At 41.1% G+C, this 16,981-nt stretch overlaps 1 protein-coding gene across 1 annotated transcript in view; it reads right to left on the reverse strand.

Moving 5' to 3' along the window:
• Positions 1–5,200: 5,200 nt before the first annotated feature.
• The window catches only part of Nsf (N-ethylmaleimide sensitive factor, vesicle fusing ATPase), a 133,480-nt gene continuing 121,699 nt past the window's right edge, over positions 5,201–16,981 (reverse strand). Inside the window, exons 18-21 of the mRNA XM_048367274.1 lie at positions 12,657–12,791; positions 11,490–11,603; positions 7,203–7,258; positions 5,201–6,762 (exon numbers count right to left, since the gene is read on the reverse strand). Coding sequence (XP_048223231.1) covers positions 6,741–6,762; positions 7,203–7,258; positions 11,490–11,603; positions 12,657–12,791 — 327 coding nt within the window. The 3' untranslated portion in view covers positions 5,201–6,740. The remainder of the gene's footprint in view (positions 6,763–7,202; positions 7,259–11,489; positions 11,604–12,656; positions 12,792–16,981) is intronic.

The raw sequence follows: 16,981 nt of genomic DNA on the forward strand, positions 1-16,981 counted from the left end.
TACAGAGGGGTTTTCTTTTTAGTTCTTCAGGGTCTGGTGGGAACAGACCTAAAGCTTACGTTTGCACATGTTAAAGAAAATAAAAATGAAAAAACACACAAAAAAATTCTACTCCAACAGAACAGGCCGGGCTAATGTGAGCTCTGCAGCCTGGCTGTAAAGATGTAAGCATGGGCAAGAGTCTGTCTCCAAGCGACTTCTGCCCGTGACATTCCAAGATGCCTGTGAAGTAGGACTAAGTCCTGAAGTTTCCTTTTCTCCCTCATCACCTCCAGTCCAGATCGGATACAGGTTGCCATTCTGACAAAAGCCATAGGTATAGCTGGGGTGAAGCAATGGGGAGGTCCCAGGTGGAGGAGGAGTTGGGGTTTTGAAGAACGAGGAGCTCCAGGTGGCTTGGGAAACTGTTTGAAGAGCAGCTGAGTTCTCTGTCTCATTTTCTTTATAACCCTGTTCTGCGTGAGGCAAGTCAGATCTCAAGATCTTTTTCTACCCCATTACTGCAGTACGTGTGTGTGTGTGTGTGGTGTGTGTGTGTGTGTGTGTGTGTGTGTGTGTGCGCAGTGGGTGTTGTAAATAGGTTAGATTTGGGGCCAGTCTTCTCTTACTCCAATGGCTGCTACAAAACAAAGCCGTGGCTTTGGAAAGGGTGACGGTATCCTTCTCAGCCCTGCGAATCTGCAGATTCTCCAGAGAAACAATGCCCGGTAGAGCAGTTGGACTCTAGCTGGATCACCTTAGTATGAATTAGAGCAAGTGAGCCAATGAGTAGCAACCCATTGCTGCGAGTCTGTGTGAAAATTAGTTTAGTTTCTGCTCCAATGAGGACTGGTCTTCCTGCATCCTTTCTCCCCTGTGGCCCGGGGGAAGAAACAGACAGGCACAATTTTTTTTTTTTTTTAAACATGGCTCCTTTCCCCCTCACCTGCATTTGAGATCGCATCAATACTTGCAGCTCTCAAGGACTGGATTAAGTGATCAAAGTAGCCATGCAGTCACATGGAGGTGCTCAGCTCTGGAGATGCCCTGTTGCGGGGGCGGGGGGGGGGTGGTACGGCAGCCTGAGGGAGCTAGTCAGATGAGGACAAGTGGGGTAGATGGCACAGATCAGCCCAATCATTCTGTCTTAAGGAGACTTGGAGGAGATGCAACAGGAACAGAGTGGAACCAAGATTTGTCCTTCCCCCGCCCCCTGCTGTTTTGGGGATCTACCTAAACCTGATCTAAGATACCAGGCTGGTCATCTGCCAGCTTGTGCTGGCAAGCCAGTGATCTGGGAACCTGCCTTCACTCTGAAACCTCTGGCCAGAAGCCCTGCGAAAGGCATACACCCAACCCCACCACTGGGTCCAAAGTGCCCCCCCACCCCCCGCATCTTACCTTAGACTGAAAGGTTTTCAATCACGTCAACTGGATAATGCTTGCTTTATGTGAGAATACTTCAACAGAATGGATACAAATTTTATAAGTCTTTTCATACCTATGTATTCTATATTAAAGTCATGTTTCTGGGGCGTATTCAAGTAGCTGACAAGTAATTATTTAATAATAGTACATGAGTGCATTGTAATTATTCTCACTGTAGTCAGGTGATAGTAACCAACAGAAATTTCCTACCAACCTGCTGTATCCAAAGTTTTGTAAAAAGTTGTAGAAGTTGTTGATCTTTTTGATTTTATATTCAAAAAGTCTCTTTTTATAAATATTATTTATTATACAATGTATATACCTTTGAGTTAACTAAGATTATATATTATATAAATATATATATATTTGGAGAAAATATATTTCATCATGCAGTTTCTTTCTGTTAAGCCATTAAAGAGAAGGTAAACCTGAAATGGATACATTGTACCATGTGTGGACTTGGCAGACATGCTTCGGAGGTCAAGAATATCTGATTATGAATGTGATGGCCTCCGAGAATTGAATGACCAAATGAAAGCAATTTCCTCCATTCTCTAAACAAGATCATCTCAGATGTTATGCATGTGACAGTAGGTCTGGTTTTCTGTAGGAATTTCTTATAGGATTACTTGGTCCTAAGTCAACTTCTCACAAGGAATTTCCAGCTTTAGAAAGAACCAATTGAAACATAATTCATGTCATTGACAGGAACATTTTCAATATTAGCGTTGCTGATAATCCTAAAAGATGTGTTTAAGGCAATGGAACCCAGAGGTGGCCACTGCCTTATTTCCTTCCTTGCCACCTTGCAACTCCATTTGCTGGGAAAAGAGGATCTGTTCGAATGCAGATGAAATTGGACCAGACATGGCCACCCTCGGCCAGCTCAGGTAAGAGCTGAGCTGCAGAAGCGAGGCAGGGTGCTCAGTGAGAGGAGTGCTGTGGCTTGGGTTCTGGAAACTGTGGGTTGGTTTGGGTGGCAGGCCCTGCAGGTGGATGTGCCCAGGGCATGTCTTAGATACTGTGTGTCAGCAGGATTCACCTGAAGCTCGCACTTTCACCTTCTCAATGATGACATGACAACACAGTCCTATAGTTCTTGGACTTGCTGGAAAATGACACCTTCAATTTATTTGGTACATTACTTCAGACAAGAGCTAAATCCTTTCTTGCTTTTCTCTCTCTCCGTTTCCCTTCTTTCTCCCTTCTTTCCTTTTTCTTTCTCCTGACCTACTTCTATTAGGGACCAATGTTACTTCACAAAAAAAACAAAAACACAAGAAAATGAAGCAGCCTACCTTGAGGGGTGATGGGCTGCCTCTGACTTTAAGTCTTGTAGATGAGGAAGGTACAATCAAAGTTCATAAATTTTCTTTTGATGTATCTTTAGCCCCTCAAAATCTCCAACCACAAAAGCACATGTTTCAGCTCTGTGAGGAATAGGATCAGTAGAAATAGACCTTCACATCTTTTGGTACTGGTCATCTTTTATTTTTATATAAAAGCTAAACACTATCCCAGCATTCCAGATACTTGTTGGTTTTTAGCATACAAAATCACCAAATATTTAAATTTTTATTCATATTTACCAAGGCCATCTGTAATCCTTTGGTCATCATATCCTATGATTAGAGAATAGTTCATCGCTGTGCTTGACCCTATAAGCATGGGTATATATATATATATATATATGTATATTATATATAGGATTATATATAGCTAAAAGCAAGAGGCCATTTTTAAATCCACAAGAAATGTCACTTTAATGACATCTGTCAAAGCAATATAATTTTATGAAGAAAGAGGAAAGTGGTGAGTTCAAGAAGTTTCAGGCACATGGAAAGACGGTAAGGAAAAAGTAGAGAAAAGTGAGGGGGGTATGGATATGTCTACACAAAAGTATGGCTGCCATTTTTGCTATCACTTCTCCTAGCTTAATAGAACATTCTAGGAGATGGTTATCTTTTTTTTTTTTTTGCCAGTCCTGGGGCTTGGACTCAGTGCCTGAGCACTGTCCCTGGCTTCTTTTTGCTCAAGGCTAGCACTCTGCCACTTGAACCACAGCGCCACTTCTGGCCATTTTCTGTATATGGCCTCATGTATACGAGGCAAGCACTCTTGCCACTAGGCCATGTCCCCAGCCCCAAGGAGATGGTTATCTTAAACTAGCAATCTTATTCCAAAATAGACAATACATTGTGTGGCATCTATGTGCTGGGAAAATGTCAGCCATGAGTCCTCGCAAATTCTGCCATTGCCTCCTTGGGATGCTTGTCAATCACAAATGCTATCTCTGCATCTTCATACCAGTGTCCACAAGGCACACCCCGGCCTCGTGGGCTCAGCTCCGGGATCCAGCCTCAGCTCAGCTTGCCAACGGATGAGAAACTTTACATCATTTTGCAATAACTTCTGAAATTGACATGCTTTCTTGAACTCTCAAACACACCTTGCTCAGTCACTTTTTTGAAGAGGCTGTTGCCAGGCAAGGAAAACGAGCTCCCGCCTTTGCCTTCTGTGTCTGGGCTGGTGGCTGTTTACTGACTCAATGCCTCAGCAAGTCCGTTGATCAAGGCCTGATTATTACACACATTTGAATCTACTCCATAATTTTGTGATGTGGAGCTGGAACTTAAAGGGAAAGCTGTTAACACACTGTAATTTTTAGGCTATGAAAAGATAGCCTTAAAGCAAAATGTATTTCAGATATTACTACAATTAGACCAATTTTGTGTTACATTAAAAAAAAGTGTCTCAATGAAAGTATAAAATTTAGTAAGGATAAAATAACCTTATTTTGAGATTTTAACGACATCTGATAGAACAACAGCTGGTTCACAAACTTTACAGTGCCCACTACTCTAGCACCCAGCCTTGCCTTGTGATTATCTGCTCTGCTACCCACCTCATCTCTGAAGCACAGTGAAGAGGCCCCCAAACCCACCTTTCCAAGGCAATGGCTCCCACACTCCTTGGGAGCCAACTCTGCTATAGGGAAGCTTTTGAAGATGGCCTCTTTCCCAGATGGGCTGCCCAAGCCTATGGCTAGAGTTTTTGGGCTGTCTCTTTCCTATCAATGACATGGGTAGGAGTCAGGCTCAGAGGTCTGATATTCTGAAGGACCCCAAATAAACCATATGAAGAAACCTGAGAGAGTTGGAGGCTGTGAGTTTATACTTTTCACAATAAGGAGTAATTCTCAGAAACAATTTCCTGTTTACTAACCTAGTTTTATAGCTTCCCTGTTTTTTTCAATAAGGTAAGATAAGTAATAAAAATTTAACAAAAAAAGAGCTAAAATAAAAAAAAGTTAAGATAAGTATCAAACCTAAATATAAAGATTCTTCTATATTCACATTTTTGATATGCTAATGCTTTGATTTACTCTTAAGGTAACCACATCTTTTAAATGAGATTTTAAAATAAAGCTGGATGTTGGTGGCTCACACATGTCATTCTAGCTACTCAGGAGGCTGAGATCTAAGAAGCATGGTTTGAAGCCAGCTGGGGTAGAAAAGTCCCCATGAGACTCTAATCTCCAATTAACCACTCAAAAACCAGAAGTGGCGCTGTGTTTCAAAGTGGTAGAGTGCTAGCCTTGAGCAAAGAAAGCTCAGGGACAGTGCCCAGGCCCTGAGTTCAAGCCCCAGGACTGACAGAAAAATAAATTAAAATAAAAACCATCCATTCTCTAAGCTGGTTATAACAAGCCTTTTCTTCTGGGCTCCTTCTTTGTCATATGTTCGTATCAGTGATCTAAGTTGTTTTGTACAAAATACTCATCTACAGAATATTTTCAGATGTATTTGCTCTTTATTGCATTCCTTCAATTTGCATTAAACAATATAATATTTATCTTGTTCAATATAAGTTTTGGACAAAAACAAAGACATTAACCTCAATGAACATAAGTTAATACAAAGTGTGCTGCTTCAGGGGAGGAAGGCAGGACCAGAAATGGGATCCAGGATACTGGCCACCAGCTATCACAGATTTTCACAATATAAGCCACTGTTTCAAAAGCCACAAAATAAGCCGGGGAAAACCCACAACACAAGTATACAGACAGCAGGATTTGGAGATGATTTATTTGCCTTCTACCGCGGGGACAGCCACAGTCACACCTAAGACACTCCGGCAAGGGCCTCGGGTGGTGGGTGGTGGGGGTGTCCAGGATGGTTCTGAAGGCTGTTTAAGCAGCAGAGGGGAGAGTGGCATGCTCCACCACATGTGACGACCTAATTCCTTCTAACTCAGCAAGAAGAAAAATCCCCCTCAGAAGGACATGATGGATTCTCTCTCTGATGTTGGAAGAAGTCTGGATGACAGGGGACTGTGAGCAATACGTAGGAATGGACACTCAGGACTGGGGGAAGAGCTAGGAAGTGGTCATGTTTCTGGAGAATAGTGTTTACTTATATAGTAGATGGTACAGAGCATTGAAAATACAGGAAAGATAAATTCTAAGTAAGTCATTAGGCTAAGCAAAGAAGGAAAAGTGATATGAATAAGCCTTTAATATTATCCTAAGGAATTGACCCACTTAGAGTTGGACACTAATTAGTGCTAAGAGCTCTGTAAATTATGTTAGTTTAATAGTTCCTTTCTGTTTAGAGGTGCACGTACTTCCATACACATCTTTCGTATGTTTTTAACATCAATCAGGTGGTAATGATGAGCATCTCTCTTACCACAGGCAAATTAATTACATTCAGGGGACATCACAGCTAACACAGTAATAATAGGACATTCTTTTAAGAAAGATTTCCTGATTGCAACTTGGAAATGTCTCTGAGAATGATTGAGAACAGCGTTTTAGAAATTCCAATGCCCATTTCTTCAGGCGGAGATAATACCTGTTGTGTGACAGAATCTTTAACCAAATACCTGATTACTTTAGTGTTCACACAGGAAGCTGTAAGAGCCCCTTCGAGTCTGTGCCTTTACTCTGTTCTTAGCTTGTACAGGCAGTCTACTTTCTGACAGGTAACACGAGGGTTGCTTCGCAGCATTCCTTCCATTTACTGAGAGCTTTGGGGGCTGGAACAAGTGCACAGGTACAGCATCTCCAATATAATGACGAGGAAGAAGGAATCGGCTTGCATGGAGAGGACAGCATAGCATTCTAAAGCAAGTTCACACCTTCCACAAAATATGAGGGTATCTCAAGTAGCACGAGGAAGGACATTTTATTGCACTAAATCATGCAGAGCGAGCACACGCTGAAGGTGGAAAACATTTTGCGTAGTCCAGTATGATGAATGAGTGAAGATCCCAGGCCATCTTCACCTTGGTCACTTCCTGTTGGTCATTGAATTGCAAACAGTCCATTTTCAATCAAAGTCAAGGGGGCTACTGCAAAAGAAAATGCCCAAACACACACACACAAAAAAAAACATGAGCATCTGCAAAAAGCCATTCATCAGGAATCACTAAAAGTTTTTTATGCTGTCTCTACATTTTCCACACTACGCTTTTACTATCTAATGGGCACTTGACAAAGGAAAATGGTCATAGCTCCATGCAATTAAAAGCAGGTTCCAATAACTATGTACCATCAAGTTTGTCCTGTATTTTGACAAGGAAGGTTTTTATTGCAAAGGGAGAGCAAACCAACAGAACAACAAACTTCCTTGCTTGGCCTGACAGACCTACATACAACACAGGGAAGAATCTAATAAATGGAAACAAAGTTATCTAAGAAAGAAACCATTCAATTAATAGGCAGTGTATGTAATGCTTCAGCACTGGGGTAAGGAGGGGGTCCACTTACTTGGCGAGTGCTGTGTACTTACGCTCCTTCTTCTCTTAGGAGGGCCAGGAATTTCCTCACTCGGTATTCGGGATCCATCTACATAGGCCAGAAGAAATGAAGAAGTGGGATTAATGGTCATTTCTGCCACTCTGCACTCACCGTTTCTTGCTTCCGGCAGCACTCTGCTGCATCACAGGATGGTATCCCTGATCCCCAACCAGTGCTCAGACACAGGGCAAAGCACAATGTCATTTAGGAGAGGCCAGTGGGGTTTCTCATCATGGCAAATGCACTTGGTTCAAGTGACCTGACCCAGTGGCCATTCACAGCCGCCGGGGCCCAGAGATCCCTCAGCTGCGAGGCAGCACAGGGACACCAGGCTGGATGTCACTCACAGGAGTTCACACCACATCCAGTTCATAAGACTCAAGGTATAAAAGTGAGTCCAGCTGGATGTTGGTGGCTCATTCCTGTAATCCCAGCTACTCAGGAGGCTGAAATGTAAGTATCAATTTGGAGCCAACTCGGGCAGAAAAGTCTATGATACTTTATCTCCAATTAACCACCAAAAAGCTAGAAGTGGAGTTGTGGCTCAAGTGGTAGAGTGTCCTCCTTGAGTGAAAAAGCTAAGGAAGAGATTTCTGGCCCAGTTAAACCCTAGAATGGTGTTATCTCCCCTGCCTGCCCCCCTCCCCACCCCAAGAGAAAAAAAAGAAAAGAAAGTGAAAATGTAAGGCCAGCCAGGTGTTAGTGGCACGTACCAATAACCCTATTCAGGAGGCTGAGCTATAAGGATCACAGTTTAAAACCAGCCCTGGCAAGAAAGTCTGTGAGACTCATCTCCAATAACTTACCAAAAAAGCCAGAAGTAGAGCTGTGGCTCAAGTGGTACAGGGCTAGCCTTGAGCACAAATGCATAGAGACAGCACCCAGGTCCTGAGTTAAAGTTCCAGGACCAGGGGGAAAATGACCAAATGATTCCAATGTAGCCGATGACCTCTAGAGTCAATGGACCTGATTTTGCTGAGCCTCTGTCACCACAGTTTCTTGTTGGGAATAAATGGGAAAGTGAACAATGAAGAGTTGCTGCCACAGAGCCCGAACAGCCTCTGCCTCTGTCCAGGTCATTAGTATTCGTTCCCTCTCCTGGTTTTCATTTTATATTCTATTTCCACTAATTTGTTAAGACAGACTTTATTTTTATTGGTCCACTAGAGATGTGAAGTTATCTAGAAAATGATCATTGAAAAGATCTTTAATTGCTTTAGATGCGTTTTTATTGTAAGAAACATACCTCACTTTGAAAACATGTTACAGGGCAGAAGTCTGTGGGGAGAGGGACCTCCCTGCCCTCAGGAGCGGCTTTCAAGTGCTCTGTGCAGCTGGGCCAGGGCGCAACTAGATCCCCCTCTAGCCCCTGGCTTGGTTTTCTTTTCTTTCTTTCTTTTTTTTTTTTTTTTTTTTTTTTGGTAAGGTTTCTTCCCTTCTGCCCCAGCAAAATACAGAACAGAAGTTTCAAATGTATCAAAGTTAAGAGGTCAGACTACAAAGGACTAAGAAAAAGTGTGAATAGTTAACAAAAGAAACATTTTTCCTCTTTGGGAATAGAATTACATATGAATCAATTGTCAAGTTATTTGAAAAAAAAATGGAACTGGCTGGAGCTCAGTTGTAGTCAGTACTTGCAGGTCTTTGCCCATTAAATATATTTAATATGTGTGAGCAACGACTTACTGACTTGCCTGTAGCTATGGAATTAAAAGTCAAGAGAAAGGGAGGAAAAAAGTAATCTAGATAAATGACTTTATTCCCTCAGGTGACATCCAGTCAGAGCAGATCCTCAGCGCTGTGCAAGTTTTAACAGAATCGTGTATGGTGAGCAGAGGGAACATGACTTACATTCTGCTCACCTACATGCCTCTCCACTCGGGCAGTCTCCTAAGGCAGATCTAAAGAGAAGTCACTCAGCTGCACAGAATCTATTTGACATGAAGGGGTTCAAACTCGGAGGCCTATGAAGTGTCAGTCGCCGAAGATTAGGCCCAAGCACCCCACTCTCACTTTCTACCCCACATGCGTAAGAAGCATTAACTTGATCACTGACCTGCAGGCATCAAAGAAGAGGAAGGGAAGGCGGTTGGGGAGAAAAACCCACATAGTTTCTTCTGTGCAATTATTTTTTAAAAAATGTGCTGAAGCTAAAAAAAGAAGAGTGGAGCTGACTTTCTGACAGATTTATCTTTTTTCAAGAAAGGAGCCAATACACCTGTATGCACACCTTTACCAGGAATAAGCCTAAGCAAAGTACTTAGTCTGTGACTCTAATTTATTGCTCATAATGGAAAATAAATAAATTGACTTAAAAACAGTCCATTGGAAAAGTTCAGTAGATCAAACTTTCGATTTCTAAAAACCACAAAAATGTTAAACTAAGTTTGCCAGGATGGATTAAAAAGCATTTACTCGGTTTCTAATTTATTGGTTCAGCAGCCTCATTCAGGTGTTACTGTGAAGCTTCACCTCGCCCAGTTCACACTGGTCCAAGGGAAAGGCTGCCCAGGAAGACACAATGCTTAGAATAGGGCCAGTCCACCTGCCCGGAACTGGGGATAGATTTGATCGTCCCTTTGTTTGTTCATTCAATAAAAGTCTACTGGGCTGGGAATATGGCCTAGTGGTAAAGTGCTCATCTCGTATACATGAAGCCCTGGGTTTGATTCCTTGGCACCACATATATAGAAAAAGCTGAAAGTGGCGCTGTGGCTCAAGTGGCAGAGTGCTAGCATTGAGCAAAAAGAAGCCAGTGCTCAGGCCCTGAGTCCAAGCCCCAGGACTGGCAACAAAAACAAACAAATAAAAGTCTACTCAGCTGCCTATTATGTGAGTCTAGCTCTGCTCTAGGGGTTCTGGAAACTGGGTGAGAGCCAAGAATTCTGCATTCTGTTTGGTACCTATGCAGTTCTTGTCTGGTATGTTAGATGAAGACCACAAGATGGCACAGGTACATGGAGGCCCATCCAAAAGGAGGGAGGGGCCAGGAGCTGGTGGTTCACACCTATAATCCTAGCTACTCAGGAGGCTGAGATCTGAAGATTGTGATTCAAAGCCAGACTATGCAGGAAAGTCCATGACACTCTTATCTCTAATTAATCACCACAAAGCCAGATGTGGAGTTCAATTAGCAAAGTGATAGCCTTGAGCAAAAGAGCAAAGTGAGAGCACCCAGGCCCCTGCATTCACACCCTAATATCAGCACGCACACACACACACACACACACACACACACACACACACACACACACACACACACACACGCGCACGCCAGGTGCCAGTGTCTCATATCTGGAATCCTAGCTACTCAGGGAGCTCAGATCTGAGAATCAAGGTTCAATGCCAGCCTGGGCAGAAAAGCTCATGAGACTCTTATCTCTAAGTAACCACTAGAAAACTGGAAGTGGAGCCATGGCTCAAAGTGGTAGGTACAGTGCTAGTCTTGAGCAAAAAACCTCAGGGACAGTGTCCAGGCTGAGTTCAAGCCCCATGACCAACAAGAAAAATAAAGGGACAAGTGAAGTTCTCAGTAGACTTGAGAAAGTCACAAAGAAGTTTCTTATGGCTCTGCTCAAAAAGCAGAATGGAGCTCTGTTTTCTACAAGATCCTGGATATTTTACTCCTACCTACAGGAGATGAGTCAGGAAAAAATACAATACTAAAATACTCAATGGACAGCAGTCTACTAGATCACGTTTGATATATGTGCAATCACTGATAACACTACCCCTAATGCATCACTAACTGATGAGGTAATCTTGGCACATTCACTGAAAACCTGTGGGACACAGCACACATTTCTAAAACCGGGGCATAGCACAAAAATTGGTCTTTGAAGTCCTTTCTACTTCCAAGATCAAGCAACTTCCTAAATTACAACTAAAAGTAGGAGCTGGGAATATGGCTTAGCAGTAGAGTGCTTGCTTGCCTTCCATACGTGAAGCCCTGGGTTTGATTCCTCAGCACCACATATATAGAAAAAGCCAGAAGTGGTACCATGGCTCAAGTGGTAGAGTGTTAACCTTGAGCAAAAAGAAGCCAGGGGCAGTGCTCAGGCCCTGAGTTCAAGCCCAGGACTGGCAAAAAACAAAACAAAACAAAAAAAAACCCCAAACCCCTAAAAGTAATGTTATAATCTTTTCTTTTAAGAAGTGGAAAAGTATCATCAGTAAGCTGTTTGTTAACAAATTAAAACCTTAGCAAAGACAACATTAAAATCCTTGGTACTGCAAGTAGGATCTTTCTTTGGATCATGTGGAAAAGGAAGCACCTTACCTGGAGGGACATCTCAATCAACATTAGTAACTTCTTGATTCCTATCCAGACTTGCTTCCCTTTGACATGCTGTGCAATTGTGGTACGTTCCTTATCCTTGAAGTTGCCCAAAAGCTACAAAAACAATAAACAACAATAAAAGCACATTTTATAGTAAGTACATCAACCACATTAGTTAATTCTCTCATTCACCCTTAAAAGAACATTGTTAAGGACTACCTATCTGGGTCAAGCTAGTATCCTCCTAATTTAAAATGCACTCTGACCTTCTTAAAGCCTTTAGGTCTAATCACAAAAGAGAACTATGGTACTTTAACCCATTTTCCTATGGGTCTCCATTATAATTCATAAATATATTTTCTAGGGGAAAAACAGCCCTACTTCTAAATAAATACAAGTTAAAAATTTTCTCATTCCTTTCTGGAAACAATCTGTATGTGTCAAAGCAAACTAAATTTAATTCTTTTGCCCAACCCATTACAAAAGCTGTTCAAACAGGTAACGTGCAACATTTATCATCTAGACAATTTCTATTTTGTTGGGAGGATACACCAACTTATAGGGCATGAGGATTTTCAAAGGCCTGACTCTACCATGCTGAACACCTCATTAGATCATATTTTCCAACAGATCTCATTTGTCATTTGTGCACATTAGTATTAATCAAGTTTGAAGAATATGCTTTTTAATAACTTTGCATCCTCACACATTAAAAAAGCATTTCCACATTACAGATTTGTTAGTAAGGTTTCTTTAATTTTTGTAGCTTTTTTGAAGTTTCTAAGGCTTTAATCATTGTTCCAGTTTATTAAGTAAAAGGAAATGTGCTGACAGCCACTATAAATAACGGATTTTCTCCATGTTGATTACCTTACTTCCCACTAGCTCCTCCACCCACCCAACTTCCCAGCCCATGCAGATTATGACTGTCACACATAGGCTGGGCCTGGATTGAGTCTTTTCTGGCAGTTTGTGGCACTGTCTACATCCAGGAATGGGAAACAAATTCACTGTCTCGTGTATTTATCTTCTTCTTATTCCTGAAAACAACTGGAGATCAAATGTCCTAGGGTCCCATGTTTAGGGGCAACAGCTGGCACCTTCAGCATTATCTCCATCTCAATTCTTTTCTGATAAACAGTGTGTGATCTGTTGACTCGTTCTCACCTCTAAAGCTTCCAGCAGTTGCTCTCCTGTGGCAATGTTGGGCACGTGGATGGTGGTGCTGAAAGCGTTCAGCATTTCCATTTCCTGAAGGACATCTTTACGGCTAGTGGTCCCAATGATAAGAAGCTTGCGGCCCTGAGCACAGGGAGAAAAGGTGTTAAAACCCACAGAAAAAAATGACTTAGAGAATTAGAGAAAGCCTCCATAAAATGTGCAACATCCATTTATTTAAATGCATAAATACAAATGATTGCACAATAGAAAAGAAGAAGATCAGGAAGTTCCTCCTAAAAATCTAAAAAGGTAGTTAGGTGCAGGTGGTTCACACTTGTAATCCTAGCTACCTAGTAGGCTAAGATCTGAGGATCAAGGTTCAAAGTGAGCCAGAGCAAGAAAGTCCAAGCAGAAAGGCTTTTATTTCCAATTAACCACCAAAAAGCCAAGCCCCAGTACTGGCACATATATATACAAACTGACAACAGGATTCAGGAAGTAAACAATGGGTTAGTAAGTCAGAAGCATATGCTAACCAAACAAAGACACCAAGTGTGTATCTATAATTACTTCCTTAGAGGCAGAATGAAGTGTGTTTGGTGGGAACTGGGAAAATTTTTAATGAATGAATACAAAGTCTGTCTTACCAGCTTCATATACTCTCTAGAAAGGAGAAAGGAATAATCATGCAAAGCCTGTGAATGGTATAGGCTAAGTATTTCATATAACTGTCTCAATGCAGTACGCTAGTATTTCATTTTTATCAAACGTATATGTAAAGCACTTAAAAAATTATGCCAGGCAAATGCCACCATTCCTGATTCCACCTCTGGGACCAATCCTTTTCAAGTCTCAAAGCTGCTTCTTATATCTCCTTCCTCACTTCAGGTAACAAGGTTACAGTAATGGTTTTAGATTTTTGTTAATTGTATTTGTCAACTTTCCTATGGAAGATGGAGGTTTACTATTAATTTTACCCTTTCCCCACCACCATATACATACCCCTTCTACTGGAGTCCTTTGATATTTATTTATTTATTTATTGGCCAGTCCTGGGGCTTGGACTCAGGGCCTGAGCACTGTCCCTGGCTTCTTTTTGCTTAAGGCTAGCACTCTGCCACTTGAGCCACAGCACCACTTCTGGCCATTTTCTATATATGTGGTGCTGGGGAATTGAACCCAGGGCTTCATGTATATGAGGCAAGCACTCTTGCCACTAGGCCATATTCCCAGCCCTTATTTGGTTACTTTTATCATTGATATTTATCTATAGGTAAGCCATGTAGAGTACTATTAAATTTCTTTTCTTAGGCAACATTTCATTTCCTAGAGTTGACAATTGTCTTTCTCCATTTGCTTGGTTCGCCAGACAGCTATACCAAGTTCACCCTCAAATACATACAACCAGGAATCTCTATTTGGTATGTTCAAATGCTTTAGGTAATAAGAAATTTTGTTTTCCCTTCCTTTTGAATTCAGAGCCCTGTCCTTGCTAGGCAGGTGGTCTGCCACTTCAACTACAGTTCCAGGTTCCTTTTCCTTCAGTTATTTTCTGAACAGGGTCTCATGTTTATGCCCAAGACAACCTGGGCCAGCAGCCTATTTATACCTCCTGTGTAGTTGGGATGATAGGTGTGTACCTCCACACCCAACTTTTTATTGATTAAACTAGTCTTGTGAATTTTTTACCCAGGCTGGCCTTGAATCTTAATCTTTTTGATCTTTGCTTCTTGAGTAGGTAGGATTATCAGAATGACCCACTGTACCCCATATAAATCTGTATAACTCTTGGATACAATCATTAAGTCTATTCATGGATCTCAGAAACACAGGATGTTAATAACCCTATGCTAACATGGAAAAAAATTTAAAAATGCAAAAATAATTTCAATTTTGGTTTTATAAAGAATACAACTGTTAACAAGACATGTTTGCATTCTCAGTTGTGTTCATCATTTTTTTTACCTATGTGCTTAATAGATGGCTGTCAAATTCTGAAATGCAAGCATATTAGGGAAGTATACAGATTAAAGGGCAATCATGGTTACTATTTAATAAGTCAACTGTCTAAGAATCAACAAATGCTTATCAACAGATATTTACTAAGTTCCTCCATAGATATGGAATGACTTTGTGTAGATAGGGAGACAGATAACAAAGAATATCATGGTAAGGTAAGGTAGACTAGATGTTAGGCGTTAGGCAGAGAAGAAACATGGCAAAGAAAGCTCCTTTCTCTGGAGGAGATTACCTGAATTATGTCATAAGGAATGAGTGAACTGATGGGGATGGTGAAAGGGAAGGACATTCTAAGCTAAAAGGAGAGAAATATAATAAGTGCAAAGGCAAGCTAACAAAACCAAAGCTGAGGAGCTGAGCTAATTATAAGTATGAAAAGTCACATATAGTGGAAAAAGAGGTACTTTTAAACTCAAGTCTTTTTTTAACACTAAATTCTTATGGCAGACTTGAGAACATATCATTAAGGCTCACAGATTCCAAAGGCCACGCATGCTGGCACATCATCATCATCATCATCATCATCATCATCACCATCATCATCATCATCATCATCATCATCATCATCATCATCATCATCATCATCGAGACCACATTTTGTTATGTTCCCTAGGCTGACCCCAAACTCCTAATCTCAGTGATCCTCCTGTCATGGTTTCTTGGTTCACAATCAAAAGTAATTATTTCTCTTTTCCTTATGTTTTTAATGTCCCATAGCCCATAACTCAAATTCCTCCATCTTGTTCCTCTCTCACAGGAGACAAGGTTGGCCCTTCTTGCTCACTACAGAAAGTAGGACTTTCAAACCACTGCCATTTTCCTCATGAAATTTTCTCTCACAGTAAGTGACTACAAGTCTTCAGTGTTGAAAGATTGGGAAATGTGGAGCAACTTATAATGGAGATGCTAATTTATGTTTTGCTTTTCTTCTTGTTTAACAAGACTGCAAACACTGCAAAGAGGTCATGACCCAGGCGGGTTCCGGCCTTGACTTGTACAGCATCTTCTTTACAAAAACACTGAAAATCATTACCAAAATAATTAAACTGTGTTGGGTCACTTTGTCTATTAATTAGTGGTAATACTCACATGGAAGCTTTCTCCTGAAAAAAAAAAAAAAACCACCTCTGAATACTAATATAACAAATGGGGAATATTTGAAAGGAAGAGCCTGCAGCAGCATGAAATGGGAATGCATGCAGCATTAAGAAAGAAGAGTCAAACTCAATCTGAGAAGGGAAATCCATCTTGTCAATGTGTGGCTATTGGTTCTAAGTGCATAGTGCCCAGACATGACCCTTGGTGGCAAGCCAGCAAGCACACAGAGTGATAACCTATTTGGGGGAGGGGAGGTAGTTCCTAGCATACTCCACTGAGCTTTGCTAGTCTTGAGTCTATAAAGAAAAGAGTTAAATAAAATGACTACCTGCCAATCGGATTATGATAAACATTGTTCCAAGGTTAAATAAGTATTAGTTAACTAATTCTTAGTGCTATAAGAAGCAACTCAGGTGAAAACATTACCATGAAAAAGGCAGGGCCCAGTAAGGTGTTGATCCTTCAAAAAACCACTTCTTTACACCATGAAGAATAAACCAAGTACTAAGCAGCATCTAAGCCTTTTGCCACACAAAGGACTAACCAGATAATCCACACTCTTTCATAGGTCTTGCCCATTGATTGGCTCCAATAAACTGATTTGTAACAAAAGTTCGTGTGGAAGAAAGCTTTCTTTCCCTCCTAAATAAAAATGCCACCAATCTAATACTGTGGTGAAATGGAAGGGCTGGTTTCAACCTATGAACAAAAGTAAAGTCAGTTATGCAGGAAAGAAAGGCCATTCTTTCTGTATCATTCAACGCCCAGCAAGTGCAATACACACTCAGTAAGAAGAATTAACTGGGAACAATTGGAAACTCTGAAATGGATTAAGAAGTGGGTTTAAGAGTGCAATTCAAAACTGTTTTGTGCTCTGGTCCTAAAACCTCATTTCTGATGATCAGAACTTAATGCTTTTTGTCAATTACTGAAAAAAAAGTCAGAATATTAAGAATTTGTAAGCTCAGCAAGTAAAAGATCAAATTGATGGTAGTCAAAATGAAGCACTAATAAGAATTTACTCTTTTAGATACTTAGGGAATTGTGAGAGTCTGTTTGGACCTACCTTACACTTTTGCTAGGAAAATTCACAAATAAGTATTTAGGGACCACAAGTAAGTAAGATGCTGGCAAATACCAAGTAACAATGGCTGTGAGATGACAACAGACAGCGTTTCTTAGCTAGGAAGAGTCCTGTAGTACCAGAGAGCCAT

This window comes from Perognathus longimembris, chromosome 17, assembly GCF_023159225.1.
Source record: "Perognathus longimembris pacificus isolate PPM17 chromosome 17, ASM2315922v1, whole genome shotgun sequence".
In the NCBI taxonomy this organism is placed as follows: Eukaryota; Metazoa; Chordata; class Mammalia; order Rodentia; family Heteromyidae; genus Perognathus; species Perognathus longimembris.